The sequence below is a fragment of the Labrus bergylta genome, chromosome 11, assembly GCF_963930695.1.
Source record: "Labrus bergylta chromosome 11, fLabBer1.1, whole genome shotgun sequence".
NCBI classification, from domain to species: Eukaryota; Metazoa; Chordata; class Actinopteri; order Labriformes; family Labridae; genus Labrus; species Labrus bergylta.
In genome coordinates, this window is record NC_089205.1 from 29,366,051 (window position 1) to 29,380,270 (window position 14,220).

The 14,220-nt window shown below is 46.8% G+C and overlaps 1 protein-coding gene and 2 long non-coding RNA genes across 3 annotated transcripts in view; all 3 read right to left on the minus strand.

Annotated features, from left to right (window-relative positions):
- LOC136180476 (uncharacterized) overlaps positions 1–714 on the minus strand; it is an 877-nt gene extending 163 nt beyond the window's left edge. Inside the window, exons 1-2 of the long non-coding RNA XR_010667123.1 lie at positions 365–714; positions 1–321 (exon numbers count right to left, since the gene is read on the minus strand). The exon at positions 1–321 is cut by the window's left edge and continues 163 nt beyond it. This is a non-coding gene — a long non-coding RNA (uncharacterized lncRNA). The remainder of the gene's footprint in view (positions 322–364) is intronic.
- LOC136180505 (uncharacterized) overlaps positions 1–14,220 on the minus strand; it is a 259,135-nt gene that overhangs the window by 95,563 nt on the left and 149,352 nt on the right. The gene's annotated exons all lie outside the window — the stretch shown is intronic.
- The window catches only part of timm50 (translocase of inner mitochondrial membrane 50 homolog (S. cerevisiae)), a 37,258-nt gene that overhangs the window by 12,342 nt on the left and 10,696 nt on the right, over positions 1–14,220 (minus strand). The window contains 1 exon segment of the mRNA XM_065960266.1: positions 10,952–10,973. Within this exon segment, the coding sequence (XP_065816338.1) occupies positions 10,952–10,973 (22 nt within the window).

Genomic DNA, 14,220 nt, shown 5'->3' on the forward strand with positions numbered 1-14,220 from the left:
GTGTTTGGTCAAAGATGAAGGCGAGCAAATAACACACACCAACTCTCAGAGGACGTTGGGCTGAACATAAAAGTTTTTAAGGAACAGCTGATGCAAAGCGGCTCTTCTGTTTTAGAGGGAAAAAGAAAAAGAGGGCTGCTGGCGAGGAGACACACAGAGCTGTTAGTGGGGAACGAATCAGCAATCCCGTTCGGTTTATGAGATACAGTGATCCAAAAATAAGTCGATACACCAGGGAGGGAACGAAGAGAAAAACCAACAGTGAGTCTCCAAACATTTATGATCCAAATGTGACTTCATTATGTAGTAACATAATGAAGCCTCGTGTTAAAGAGATATCTGGGTACAAGTCCAAATGACAAACAGTTTTGGACTTGTTTTATGTTGCAGCTCTAAAGGCTGCAGCATAAAACCAAGTTTTTCAATTATTTGACCAAAATGATGGACAGGATCCCTACAGAGAAAGCTCTTTGTTTAGTGGACAAAATGGGTACTGCAGTCTACACTCAAAACATAGAGAGCTGTCCCCCTCCTCTCTAGAGTGGATGCTCACTCAGGTGACCATGTGGTGGACTCTGAAGCTTCAGTGTTTATCCAGCTCTGCATGGGTCTGTAAACCTTTCTGTGTTCTAACCTCTCTCCATTTTTCAAAAGCATCTCCAATATTGATCCTAGTTTGAGCACGTTTCTGCTCGTGGAGCTTATTAGAAACATGCAGAGGCTTTTTAGGTCGGGTACAATCACTTCTATCTGAACCACTTCTCTTGACCGCTTCCATCGCTGCAACACCTGTTGACCTGATAACTGCTCTCATATCTGACAAACTGAGGGGCGTCCAAAACGGCCGTGTGTGGGGTGTCTTAAAAGCGCCTACCTTCTCTGGTCCAAACAAATCCAGAGCATTCAGGAGCAGAATCTAAAGTTAGAAGGAGGACATACTGGCTGCTGCATTGTTGTCAGAGAAGCCAGCACTTCAACATAGCATGTTTCCTTAATGATCAGAGAGTAAGATACCTTTATCATCTCACTCAGCAGATATCTTACAGAGCAGCAGAGGTTGTCGCTTAGATTAAACTTTAAATGAAGCATGTTGTCAGCCGCATGGAAAAACAATGTGAGCCGGTCATTGTCCAAAATAAGAACTTTTTTTATGGGCATTCTTTGATCGCACGTGTTTTCCCCTCTTGGCTAACATTGCAGCCAGCTGAAGAAATCTGTAAATAATGTCCGTCTGTAATGAACATTTAGACCCGAAAAGATGTTGTACTCCCCCGTGTCAAAAAACACCAGAACTCCCCTTTAATAAAAAGTGTTTGGCCGGACATCATTAGAAACAACAAGCCACTTCTCGGGCGGGCACAGCAGCGTTGTTGGAAGTAGCTTAACGATCCACAAGCTGCTGTTTTGGTATTACAACTTGGAAAGACTTTAGAGGGAAGCATCGAGGAGGAAAACGTTCGACGGTTGGCTCAGAAAGCAACAACAGCCACAGAAACTTTAAAGTGCTTCAGTGGACGGACGGATAAGGAAACAGAACATCAGGAGTGCGGCGGCGGAAAATGCAAACTTGACGAGACACAATCAAGTTTTTGAGTTTTTGATAGCAATCACAGAGGCTGGTTTTAAAAACAAGCAGCAGCAGCTATCTGGGTTGCTAATGAAACAGAAGGTGTGTGTTCTGAGGAATTAAATTAACTACACACACACTGAGGTGATGTGGGTGTATAAGGTCGGCTGTTAAGTAACCTCACCCCTGGGAATCCAGTCAAACACACCCAGTGAAAAGAAAAACCAGAAGCGCTTGTGAAGAATTTCCCCATGATGTCAGCCTCGTCAGTATGTGTCTTCCCTGATATGTGTGTGTGTGTGTGTGTGTGTGTGTGTGTGTGTGAAGGGGCAGATTAAGGCTGGCTTTTATTATGGTAATTGTCGGGGATGGGGGAGGAGGAGAGGTGTTGACGGGGGAGGATGGGGGAGTGGAGTTTGATGTCTCAGCGTGGATGATGGCTGGATGAACAGAGTATGACAGAAAGGGGATGGAGAGGAGGAGGAATATCTGTCAACCTGTCAGCTTCCACTACAGGGCAGGAAGTCAGCAATTAATGCAAACTCACACGCTGCTGTCTAACTCAACTTTTTCAGCCCCTCGTGATATTGAATCTAATCATCGACAGGATGATCCTAAATTGAACCGTGACACCAGGGAAGATGCACGGCCATATTTGTTGATAACTTGCATCACATTGAAGAATCCACCAGACTCCACCCGAGGAAAGGAATAACAAAATGTTTTTTTCCCCAACACGATTAACCTTTAAAGCGCTGAAACACTGTGTCAAATGTTTATATTTCTTGAAGTTGTCCGGAGTGGATTTATGGAGTGATGGACTGAAGTAGAGACGGATGGATCGATGATGAGTGCAGCTTTAGACACATGGATAGAGGGAAGGATAGGGAGGGACGGCTATATGGACGGATTGATGAACAGATGGATGGATGGACCGACCAAGGGGAGTAGAGTTGGATGGACTCATACATCTTCCATAAGTTAAGAGATAGCATATCTACAGTCTGGAAAGTCGAGGGTTTGATCCCCAGCTCCTGCAGCCACACGTCCTATGTGTCCTTGTGCAAACGCGTAACCCAAAATTTCTCCCGCTGCTTCCTCGACTGATGGACTGTTTCCACAGCAGCCTCTACCATCAGTGTGTGAATGTGTAGGTGTGACCTGAGGATGGTTGAACTGATTCATGAACTAGATGGATGGACAGACGACCGATAGGCAGGGATGGACAGATGAACAGATTCATGGCCTGATGGATGGGAGAATCCAGAAACCCCTGCACACTTGGAAACGTTTCAAAGGCAGAAGAAACAAAATTGGTTTACGACCTTTTATTTCTGGAGGACGGTCTCAACTTTGTTCTGGTACCAGTATTAGGAGTCCAGTACGATTTATGGCGTTGAAAGGAACATTAAGTAGAGAATGACTGAGCCATAAAGCTCTGCAGATGTTTCTTTACTGTGATCAATGGAAATGAAGTCGTAAATTCATCGAGCTTGTTTGTTAATGTAATTTTTCCGTTGACAGAGGAATGTTCCAGAGTTGAATTCCACAAAACTGCACAAATTCCAGCTTTTGTCTGTTAAATAATTGGAATTCCTGTTGATCCTGTGTTGCTGTCTTGTGTGTTTCCTCTTAGTAAAGAAGGAGAGGCCACCTCCTCCTTTTTCTTCTCCTCCCCTTTCATCTTCTGCTCCTCTCTAACGGTCTTCCTTTCATAGTCAATGTCGGCTCTTTGTCTGAGAGGCCTCTCTCGGTCGGATCAGGGCCGCTGGTGTTTTCCTCCAAACTGGCCTGGGTGGGCCGATTTGGAGGAAAACAACTTTCCCTCGGCCCTGAAACTGATATTCAAGGGTAATACCGCCAATCAAGCTACATTTATCCTGGCCGAGGGCATCACGCTGCGAGGGAACAGATTTAGGCCCTCTCTCGTTTGAGGCAGTCCAGATAACAGTACCTAAATGTTAAAATGGGAATTCTGTTGTTCTTATTCTTTTTAGATATCTTGAGGTATAAATAACAAAACGACTGACTGAGCCAGCAGCTCTGCAGAGATGCTTCTTTTGGTTAAAGAGCGAGTTGCTTCAAGGAGAAACCGAAGCACATCCTTCTCTTCAAAGACTCCATTGACCAAAAATGTATTTCTAGGAATCTGTCCCTCACACTTCAAGAGGACATATTATGTCTCCACCTTTTCAAACAGTCCCCTGTGGTCTAAATGAAACATCTGTGCTGTGCTTTGGTCAAAATATGAATCAAGCACCAGAGGAGCTTTGTGACCCTGTATAAACCAGCTCTCTCAGAACGCTCCGTTTTGGTGTGTGTGTCTCTTTAAATGAAATGTGTCTAAAAATATAAACACCAGATCCCCTTTTATACTGTTTATGTTGTGGGGGGGTTCATTAAGTCACAGCAGGCAACTTGTGCAGAGCGAGTTCTGTGCCTGCTTCAGTTTAATGACCGGTAATATCAACCAGATCCAGTGCACTTGGACTCCAGAAATAGCGGCATGTTTTAACCCGTGCAGCAGTGAGTCATACCAGAGGATGAACGCCGAGGCATCTGGGACGTCTCACATCACCCAGGATCACGAGTCGGGACAGGAGAAAATGTTTCAATCAAGTCCTGCTTCTATTCCAAGTCGAAGCGGGCGACGAGGGTCAAGAGAAAAAGCTCTGCCACTTCAATAAAAACGCCTCCTTTAATGTTGGCATTCAGCGTTTTACAGAGCTGAATGAATTAGAAAGTGTTTCTGTCACGTGTTGGGTGAGAAACAATAAATTTCCCCTTTTAGCGCAGTAATGACCTGTGAAACAGAGGGATTCAAAAAGTGGATGTAAACAGCGGGAGGAAGAGGAGGAAGGAGGGGAAGGGGAGGAAAACAAGATGCCAAAAGCCAGGAAGAACGAATAAAGGAGGGAGGGGTTGACTTAAATAATGAGGGAGAAGATGAAAAGAAGGAGAGGATGTTGAGGAAGGAAAAACGGAAAATGACTGTTATGAACTTTTGGAGAGAGGAGGAGGAGAAAGGAGGAGGAGAAAGAAGAGGGAAGGAGAAGGAAGAGGGGAGGAGGTGAGGAAGAGAAAGCAGAGGGGAGGTGAAGGAAGAGGGGAGGAGGGAAGGAGGTGAAGGAAAAGGGGAGGAGAAATGGGGATCACAGGTAAAGGAGAGTAAAAAGAGAAGACGAGGAGGGGGGTAAACAAACAAAGACAGGATGGAAGAAGAGATGAGAGTAGAGAGGAGGTAAAGTGAGTAAAAACAGGAAGTGATGAAATCGGAGGAACGAGGGATAAAGAATGCGGTAAAGATGGAGAGAAGGATGGAGGGGCCTCCGTCCCAAACAAAAGCTGTGGTCAGGCTCAGCATCTGCTTCACAACAACACCCCCTCCTCCCCCCCTCCCCCCTCCCCCTCCTCCCCCCCTCCGCCTCCGTCAATCGTTTGTTTTCTCTCCGGGTGACAAACGGCAGCGTGGCCCGGCCTCTGTCGTGTGTGTGTGTGTGTGTGTGTGTGACTATCCTCTGGGGAGGGAGAGAGTGTGTGTTTATGTTCGAGCAGCATGAACACACCTTCACTCATGTTCCAGGTTGGTGGTCTGTTTGACATCACAGTCAATCAATCATTTCAATATTTCAATCATCTCTTTTTTTTGACAGGACAGAAAAACAAACATGAACACGTCTTTATATTTGAACTGTTTTTGTTCCTTTGGGCTCGTTTCTGTAGCAACCTTACTCGACCTTATTAAAGCTGATATTACATTAGATATCAAGATGTTATCAGAATTAGAGCCCGGCTGATACAGGGTTTTTTTGGGACTGATGTCTTTCTTAAATCTATTTTTGATTTTTTTTTTTTAAAAAGGGAACAAAAATCAAATTCCTTGAAAGCATAACCGGCCAAAGAAGCTGATTCTTAAGCTTTCACACTTTCAGAAAACTCCTGATATTTGCAGGAGGAGCTGCTCGTACTCGTAGGAGGAGGCGTCCCATTTCCTGGTTGCCATGGTAACCGACGCTCCTCTGCATCACGCGGTCAAATGCTGCTTATTGGCACGCTAACGGAGTCTGTAGCCAAACACGTCCCATAAGAGCCATCCATAAATCCCTCCATCATCCAGAGCTCTGCTCGCCGTCTGCTGCTCCCAGGGGAGGAGGAGGAGGAGGAGGAGGAGGAAGAGGAGGAAGAAGAGGAGGAGGAAGAGGAGGAAGAAGAGGAGGAGGAGGAGGAAGAGGAGGAAGAGGAGGAGGAGGAGGAGGAGGAAGAAGAGGAGGAGGAAGAAGAGGAGGAAGAGGAGGAAGAAGAGGAGGAGGAGGAAGAAGAGGAGGAGGAGGAGAAGGAGGAAGAAGAGGAGGAGGAAGAAGAGGAGGAAGAGAAGGAGGAGGTAGAGGAGGAAGAGGAGGAGGAGGAAGAAGAGGAGGAGGAGGAGGAGGAGGAGGAGGAAGAGGAGGAAGAAGAGGAGGAGGAGGAGGAGGAAGAAGAGGAGGAAGAGAAGGAGGAGGTAGAGGAGGAGGAGGAGGAGGAGGAGGAGGAAGAGGAGGAAGAAGAGGAGGAGGAGGAGGAAGAGGAGGAGGAGGAAGAGGAAGAGGAGGAGGAGGAAGAGAGGAGGAAGAGGAGGAGGAGGATACTGGAAGCCGACAGGATGGAGGAGATGAAGACGAGTGTTGGATAAAAAGGTGATGGTGGACAGACGAGAGGATGAAGAGAGGAGAGGATAAAAGGCGATGAAGGAGGTCCCTGAGGGATCATGAACTTTTACCCCCGTCCCTAAGCTCATCAGGGTATATTTGGCCCCCGGTCCCCTGAGGTCCCTAAGAGGTCCCCCAGAGGTCTTTGGGGTCATGATTGGCCTTCATCACTCTGAAGGGGCTAATGGGAAATGTGCAGGGATCTGAAGCGTGGACAAATCAGTGTGCAGTAATTCCACATCATTTATCCCCCGTCCAGTAAAATCAATAAGTGATGATGTCATAACCACATGATGATGTAATGACCATGTCACCCAAACTAACCCGGTTTAATCTAAAGGATGAATGTAACATTTTAGCAATGAGTCCTACTGCAACGAGGAGAGTGAATACGCAAAATCAGAAATGACTTTCAAGCAAAACCTCCAAAAAGGTCAAAGGTTACCTAGTCGACGGGAATTCTTCAAATCAGAGGTTTTCCTTTTAATCCCGTCCACACACACTCCGTTCTCAAAAACATCTCCACCCACATGAAAACACAAAACTGTAACATCCGATGGCCTTGACAATTATCTCGCCATTCCTCTGCAGAGGAGGGGACGAGGAAGAGGGGACGAGGAAGAGGGGACGGGGAAGAGGAGACGAGGAAGAGGAGACGAGGAAGAGGGGACGGGGAAGAGGGGACGGGGAAGAGGGGACGAGGAAGAGGGGACGAGGAAGAGGGGACGAGGGAAGAGGGGACGAGGGAGAGGGGACGAGGAAGAGGGGACGGGGAAGAGGGGACGAGGGAAGAGGGGACGAGGGAGAGGGGACGAGGAAGAGGGGACGGGGAAGAGGGGACGAGGGAAGAGGGGACGAGGGAGAGGGGACGAGGAAGAGGGGACGGGGAAGAGGGGACGGGGAAGAGGGGACGAGGAAGAGGGGACGAGGAAGAGGGGACGGGGAAGAGGGGACGGGGAAGAGGGGACGGGGAAGAGGGGACGAGGGAGAGGGGACGAGGAAGAGGGGAAGAGGAGACGAGGAAGAGGGGACGAGGAAGAGGGGAAGAGGAGACGAGGAAGAGGAGACGAGGAAGAGGGGACGAGGAAGAGGGGAAGAGGAGACGAGGAAGAGGAGACGAGGAAGAGGGGACGGGGAAGAGGAGACGAGGAAGAGGGGACGGGGAAGAGGGGACGGGGAAGAGGGGACGAGGAAGAGGAGACGAGGAAGAGGGGACGAGGAAGAGGGGAAGAGGAGACGAGGAAGAGGGGACGAGGAAGAGGGGAAGAGGAGACGAGGAAGTGGGGACGAGGAAGAGGGGAAATGTACGAGCACAAAGCTCTGTTTTCAGCGTCGACACAGAGTTTGTTCACCCTGGAAGGAGTTTTACAAAAGGAGAGTTTTCAGGGACCTGAAATGTAGTTTGCCTGCAAAAGGTCTAAATTTAGGTGCAAATGTTGAACCAGATTTCATCTCGTAAACATGATGTAACATAACTAAATGAAATGATGTGCTTTAAGAGAACACTGGTGCCTTAGTGTGAGTGACAGCTGTGATGGTTACATCAGGTCGATCTGGCGAGACAGGACCGCCCTCTTAAATGAATTCTGATCGCTTTGCTGATACAAATAAGTGATTAGTCAATACCTTAGTGTCCCGCCGGCCCAGGAAGGTATGCACCCCACACCCCTCCTTCTGTTCATCCATCCCCTGATCCATACAAACATCCTGCTGTCTCTGCAGCCTTCAGTCTGACCGAGTGTTTTATGACGGACAGAGAGGATGGAGGGACGGACTCAGGAGGAGGAGGCAGGAGATCAAATTATTGATCAAGTGATCATCGGTAGCAGCAGGGGCGATCAGAACTCGTTTAGAGAGAGAGAGAGAGAGAGAGAGAGAGAGAGAGTCAGATCGATGTGAAACCTCAGGAGCGTTAGCTAATCGTTGAGCAAATCAGAAGAATCTGTGTGGAGGACTTGAGCTCATGTAATGAAACATCTTCTGGTATTGACGACTGATTTTTTTTTTTGGGGGGGGGGGGGGGGGGGTCACATGTCCCGGCTTAACAATGTCACTTTAAATTAAAAATCTAATAATAATTAAAGCGTTTTTGAGAAGCTCCAGAGTTTGGCTTCCTGATTTTGGAGCCTGAGTGTTTTTAAACTTCTCTTTTTTATCTTTATCTTAACCTCAATTATTAACGACTATTTAAAAGCAGAAAAAGCCGCAGAAAGGACGACAACCTTCCTAAAAAAACCATCCAAAAACAAACCCTCCATATCACACTGGAGCTGATTCTTAATGGGATTTCTATTATTACATAAACACGTTATACCTGTGTTCAGTGAAACATGGGAGGAAGTTTGCAGTGATTTTTTTAACTTTGCAAAAAGTGTATCGGTTTTATTTGCACAGGACTGGAATCAAAATCAACCTGATACTTTGAAGAAATCAGAGCGCAGACTTCAGGATGTCCAGAGGTCGTCTTACTAATAAATCTGTCCGTGCACGATTGCAGCGGCTCCGGGCACTAAAACGACTCTAAATCACGAGTCAAAAGGTCGTTTTTGGTGGCTCAAATTTTAGCTTCTGCAAGTAACTTTCAGAAAGAGTAAAGAGAGACAACTTCACACGGCTGTTCTTCACCACTACACCCTTGAATGGATTAGTTGAAGACGTGTAAAAGATGTAAAAATGTATTTTTAGAGCAGAGGAGGTGTCGTAAATCAGAGTGAATGTTGAGTGACAGCTGTGAGGTTTACATCAGGTCGATTCGTCGAGACAGAACTGTCCTCTTAAACTAATTCTGATCGCCTGCTGATACCAACCGATCGTCAATACAGCCTGCACCCACACCCCTCCTTCTGTTCATCCATCCCCTGATCCATACAAACATCCTGCTGTCTCTGCAGCCTTCAGTCTGACCGATGTGTTCCTCTAAAACAAACTTCATTCACTTTTCTTTACTGTTTTGAGTTCATACCAACAAGCAGCACATTAGATTTATGAGACGTGGACCTCGGGGATCCAGAACTGAGACAGAGATGGAGACAGATGGAGGGATAAAGAGAGAGAGAGAGAGAGAGAGAGAGAGAGAGGTGATAAAGTTAGAGACACAGAGGGAGACATGAAGAGATGAAGACTTTTTGTACAAAGTGGACCTCTGGGAGTGTTTTATGACGGACAGAGAGGATGGAGGGACGGACTCAGGAGGAGGAGGCAGGAGATCTAATTATTGATCAAGTGATCATCGGTAGCAGCAGGGGCGATCAGAACTCGTTTAGAGAGAGAGAGAGAGAGAGAGAGAGAGAGAGAGAGAGAGAGAGAGAGAGAGAGAGAGAGAGAGATGAAACATCTTCTGGTATTGACGACTGATTGTGAGAGGGGGAGGAGGGGGGGGTCACATGTCCCGGCTTCACAATGTCACTTTAAATAAAAGTACTAACATATAAAGTGTTCTTTTGAGAAGCTCCAGTGTTTAGCTTCCTGATTTTGCAGACTAAATTGTTAAAATTGTTAAATTGAGGCTTTGTGACGCTGCACGAGTCATCACTGTGGCCGATGGCGAGGAGTAAAGAATCTTAAACCCAGTGAGTCAGTCGTTCACCTCAGACAAACCTCTCCAGTGCAGCAGAGAGAAAGTTACTTTTCTGTTTTGGGTGTGTGTGTGTGTGTGTGTGTGTGTGTGTGTGTGTGTGTGTGTGTGTGTGTGTGTGTGTGTGTGTGTGTGTTTTTTTATGTGGGTTGCTTGTTTTTTGTTCATTTATTTTTCTCTATTACAAAAAAATTGGGCAAACTAAGATATTATTAAAAAACATTTTGTGTACTTCTTCTGCATTCTGTTATTGTTTTGTATAACATTTAAAAAAAGAATAAAAAAAAAGAATAATGATGTAAGTAATGAACTATGTTTGGATTGCCCAATAAACACAAAGTTAGAGATATGATTTGATGAAGTCACGAACGTTGTCAGACTCTGAGATGATTCTGTGTTTTACAGACATTTTGACGGGTCTGCTGCAGTCCTTTTCTCTGGATGAATGAGCTGGAGGTAAACGTGTTTGTTGTGTGTTTTTTGGAGGTCAGATGGTGAGTTGGGGGGGGGGGGTGTATGAGTGATGGGACGGGGCATATGGGTGGTTGGTATGCACACAGTGAGAGCAGTTGGCAGTGCCACCGAGGGATCCATCATTCAAACAAACGCTGACACCAAGTCACACACACGCTGCCAGGGAGTCAATAAAAACACACATGTTCAGGAGAAGACTCATCTGGAGCGGGGCGGGGTGAAGGCCACACGCACGCACGCAGTTTATTGAATAAGAGTATATAAGGCCTCTTTCAGTCTGCAATCTGCTGCTGGTTTTTAATTGTTCTGAAGCAGATTGCAAATCGTCCCAGGAAGAAATCTGACTTGTGACCAAAAAAAAAGGCAATTACAGTTTTTGGTTCTTGATTTTTACATATTTTAGAGTCTTATTGGTTCATTCTTTGGGGCTGGATGGCTTCAAAAAGCGATGTGAAACAGACTGCAACATAATCCTTTCGACTTTTTACGGAAAACTAAACCATCCACTCAAAGTTGTCATTTTTGTCCCTGACAGGCTCATGCTGTTCCTCTAAGTGTCTGATCTGACTGATTTAATGGGCCGTGGTTTAAAGTTGTGTAAAACAAAAAGCGTAATGATAATTGTAAAATATATATATTTGTCAGACTCACCTCTGTCGAACTCGTCTGGAATCTGTCAGGAAGAGAAGAAAAGAAAAGATTAAAATCAGTCTTCAGTTTCTGGTAATCCATCGTATCAGGGTTTCAGTGGAACATGTCGCCGTCACATCAGGATCAATCAGGGTTCACCAACGCAGCATACAGGATCAATCGCTCCGACATCGATTAATAAACCTGATTCATTATGACATCAGGCTGGAGGACAGGTTGTGATAAAGTGGGTTAAAAACTGTGACCCCCCCCCCGGCCGTGTGGGATTTGCTTTCTACTGGTGTTGTGTTTGTGTTTCAGAGCTTTGGCCCCCTCTGGTGGTCAGTTATGGTTTTGCTTGCTGGTTACTTGGAGACCCCTCCGAGTCCAGGCTTCAGGAGAGAGAGAGTCCAGGCTGCAGGAGAGAGAGAGTCCAGGAGAGAGAGAGTCCAGACTGCAGGAGAGAGAGAGTCCAGACTGCAGGAGAGAGAGAGAGTCCAGACTGCAGGAGAGAGAGAGTCCAGGCTGCAGGAGAGAGAGAGAGTCCAGGCTGCAGGAGAGAGAGAGAGTCCAGACTGCAGGAGAGAGAGAGTCCAGGCTGCAGGAGAGAGAGAGAGTCCAGGCTGCAGGAGAGAGAGAGAGTCCAGACTGCAGGAGAGAGAGAGTCCAGGCTGCAGGAGAGAGAGAGTCCAGACTGCAGGAGAGAGAGAGAGTCCAGGCTGCAGGAGAGAGAGAGAGTCCAGACTGCAGGAGAGAGAGAGAGTCCAGACTGCAGGAGAGAGAGAGTCCAGGCTGCAGGAGAGAGAGAGAGTCCAGGCTGCAGGAGAGAGAGAGTCCAGACTGCAGGAGAGAGAGAGAGTCCAGGCTGCAGGAGAGAGAGAGAGTCCAGACTGCAGGAGAGAGAGAGAGTCCAGACTGCAGGAGAGAGAGAGTCCAGGCTGCAGGAGAGAGAGAGTCCAGGCTGCAGGAGAGAGAGAGAGTCCAGACTGCAGGAGAGAGAGAGTCCAGACTGCAGGAGAGAGAGAGTCCAGGCTGCAGGAGAGAGAGAGAGTCCAGGCTGCAGGAGAGAGAGAGAGTCCAGACTGCAGGAGAGAGAGAGTCCAGGCTGCAGGAGAGAGAGAGTCCAGACTGCAGGAGAGAGAGAGTCCAGGCTGCAGGAGAGAGAGAGTCCAGGCTGCAGGAGAGAGAGAGTCCAGACTGCAGGAGAGAGAGAGTCCAGGAGAGAGAGAGTCCTGACTGCCCAATAACTGCACATCTATTTGTCACAGACTCCTCACATTATGTGACCACTTTAAAAGTCGAATTGAAAAAGACTGTACAGATGTTGTACAGATAGATAAAACAAGACAAAACTTCCAGCGTGACTTTCAGGATTTTGTTGAGTTAAGTCTCCTCTTTTGTTCATTCAGCTTCAAAGTGAAACAGTTCTGTGTTTGCAGTGTGGGAACCACATCCCCCGTCCCTCCTCTCCCAGGCTGCAGCTCTGCAGAGGTGCTGAGGTGTCGACGAGGGTTTAACGGCCTCTTTAACACCTTCCTCCAACTCAACAAGCAGCAGCTGGACTTCAATTGACCGTTGCAGGTCAGCGTCTCATTCCCCTCTAATGACTTCTTATCACGGCTCTGTCAGCTTCTTCGTCCTCCGTCGTTCCCACAGCTCCTCTTCGTCAGGGCAGCGATCGTTAATACTTGTAAATTAGGTCCAAATGATGAAGGTGTCATCTGTTTAAAATCCTTAACTGAGAATCAGGCTGTTATAAACTAAATAATCTGACGGGTCCTTTTTGCTGCATTTTGACCTCAGAGGACAACGGCCTGTTGTGGTTCCTCAGGCGTTCCTTCTGAATATGAACACCATATTGAGGAAATATTCACATCTATTAATAAACTTGAGAAACTATCATTGCACCATCTGATGTGTGAACCTCACATGGGCGCTTTGATTGCAGAAAAATGTGTGCAGAGTTCACAGAGAGTGGAAAGATGTTGCTAACCGCACACAACACAAGAGCATCGTTTGCTCTCAAGATGTCACTCATGAATCATATCGTGCTCATCATATTCAAGCACAAGCACGGCCTAACAATCATCCAGTGCTGTGCAGGTTGCTCCAGTTTTTTCAACCAACAGTGGATGGAGAAGCTGTCTACACAGCCTGCATCCACATAAATATGACGAGCTGAGAGGAGAGGGGACACTTCAAATTTATTATGAGGCCAGACTAAAAAAACTATTTAGTGATTTTAATTTCACCTTTTAAAAGAAAGTTTCCTCCCCTGAAGGAGCAATGAAGGAAAACTCAAACAGACAACGACAACATAAACACACTTGCAGCCCCGCCCTGCTTACAACCAGGACGGGGAACCACGGACTGATTTAAAATGAATTCATCAACAATAATAAATGTGAAAGTAAAAATGTGCAATCTGTGTATGAGGATAATCTATTTTAAGGTCATCAAGAGGCGGACTTGTTGTCATGACCACCTAAAACATCCCTCCACCAACTCTCAGCAGACTCTTTATTTTACTCCCCCGAGCCGTTTTTTGCAAATGAGATAGTTTTTGCAATGGGGCTGATTTGCATTGAAGGGGGAGGGGGGTCCCCGAGTCTTCCCTCATGTGAGTTCGCCCCCCTTGCTTCTGCCTCAACATTCCTTTTTTTATTTATTTACTGAGCTCAAGAGTGCATGAAATGGTCAAGTCAAGCTGAGGGCGCCCTCTGCTGGATCAAACTGAAAACTACTTCAGACAGCCGGGTGCGTTGACAGACGGGACATCTTGAATCCTAACGCCTCATCACAGATGGAATATGAACTTTCAGCACCTCTGCAGCTCCTCTTCATCCTGGATCTCATCATCACACTTCATGAAAACACAAACCGTTCGCTGATGTTCTTCACCAACTTTTACTCACAAAGACAAAAGAACAAGGCAACACATGTGCAACACCAAACCACCAGATAGAAGCAGCTGAGGAGAGGAAACGTCCAGTTCTGAGAAAGAAAGACTCAGAATATAGTTCAGACAGAGGGTGAGATGAGTGAGCAGAGACGACCACATCTTCAATCAGGTAAAGACATAGATCTGCGTGTCTCATGATGGCTTTTTTAAAGGTTAAAGTGCAACTTGAGAGAAGTGTGTCCTCCTGATGCCCCGCCCCTTTACCTCCCAGCCTGCAAAAAGAGGTTTTAACCAAGGTCACCCCAAGAGCCATCGTTTCCCGACAGCTGGGACAGGAGGCCTCCGAGGGGTGGAGGGGGGGGGGAGGGGGTCTGAAGGTGGAAGAAGT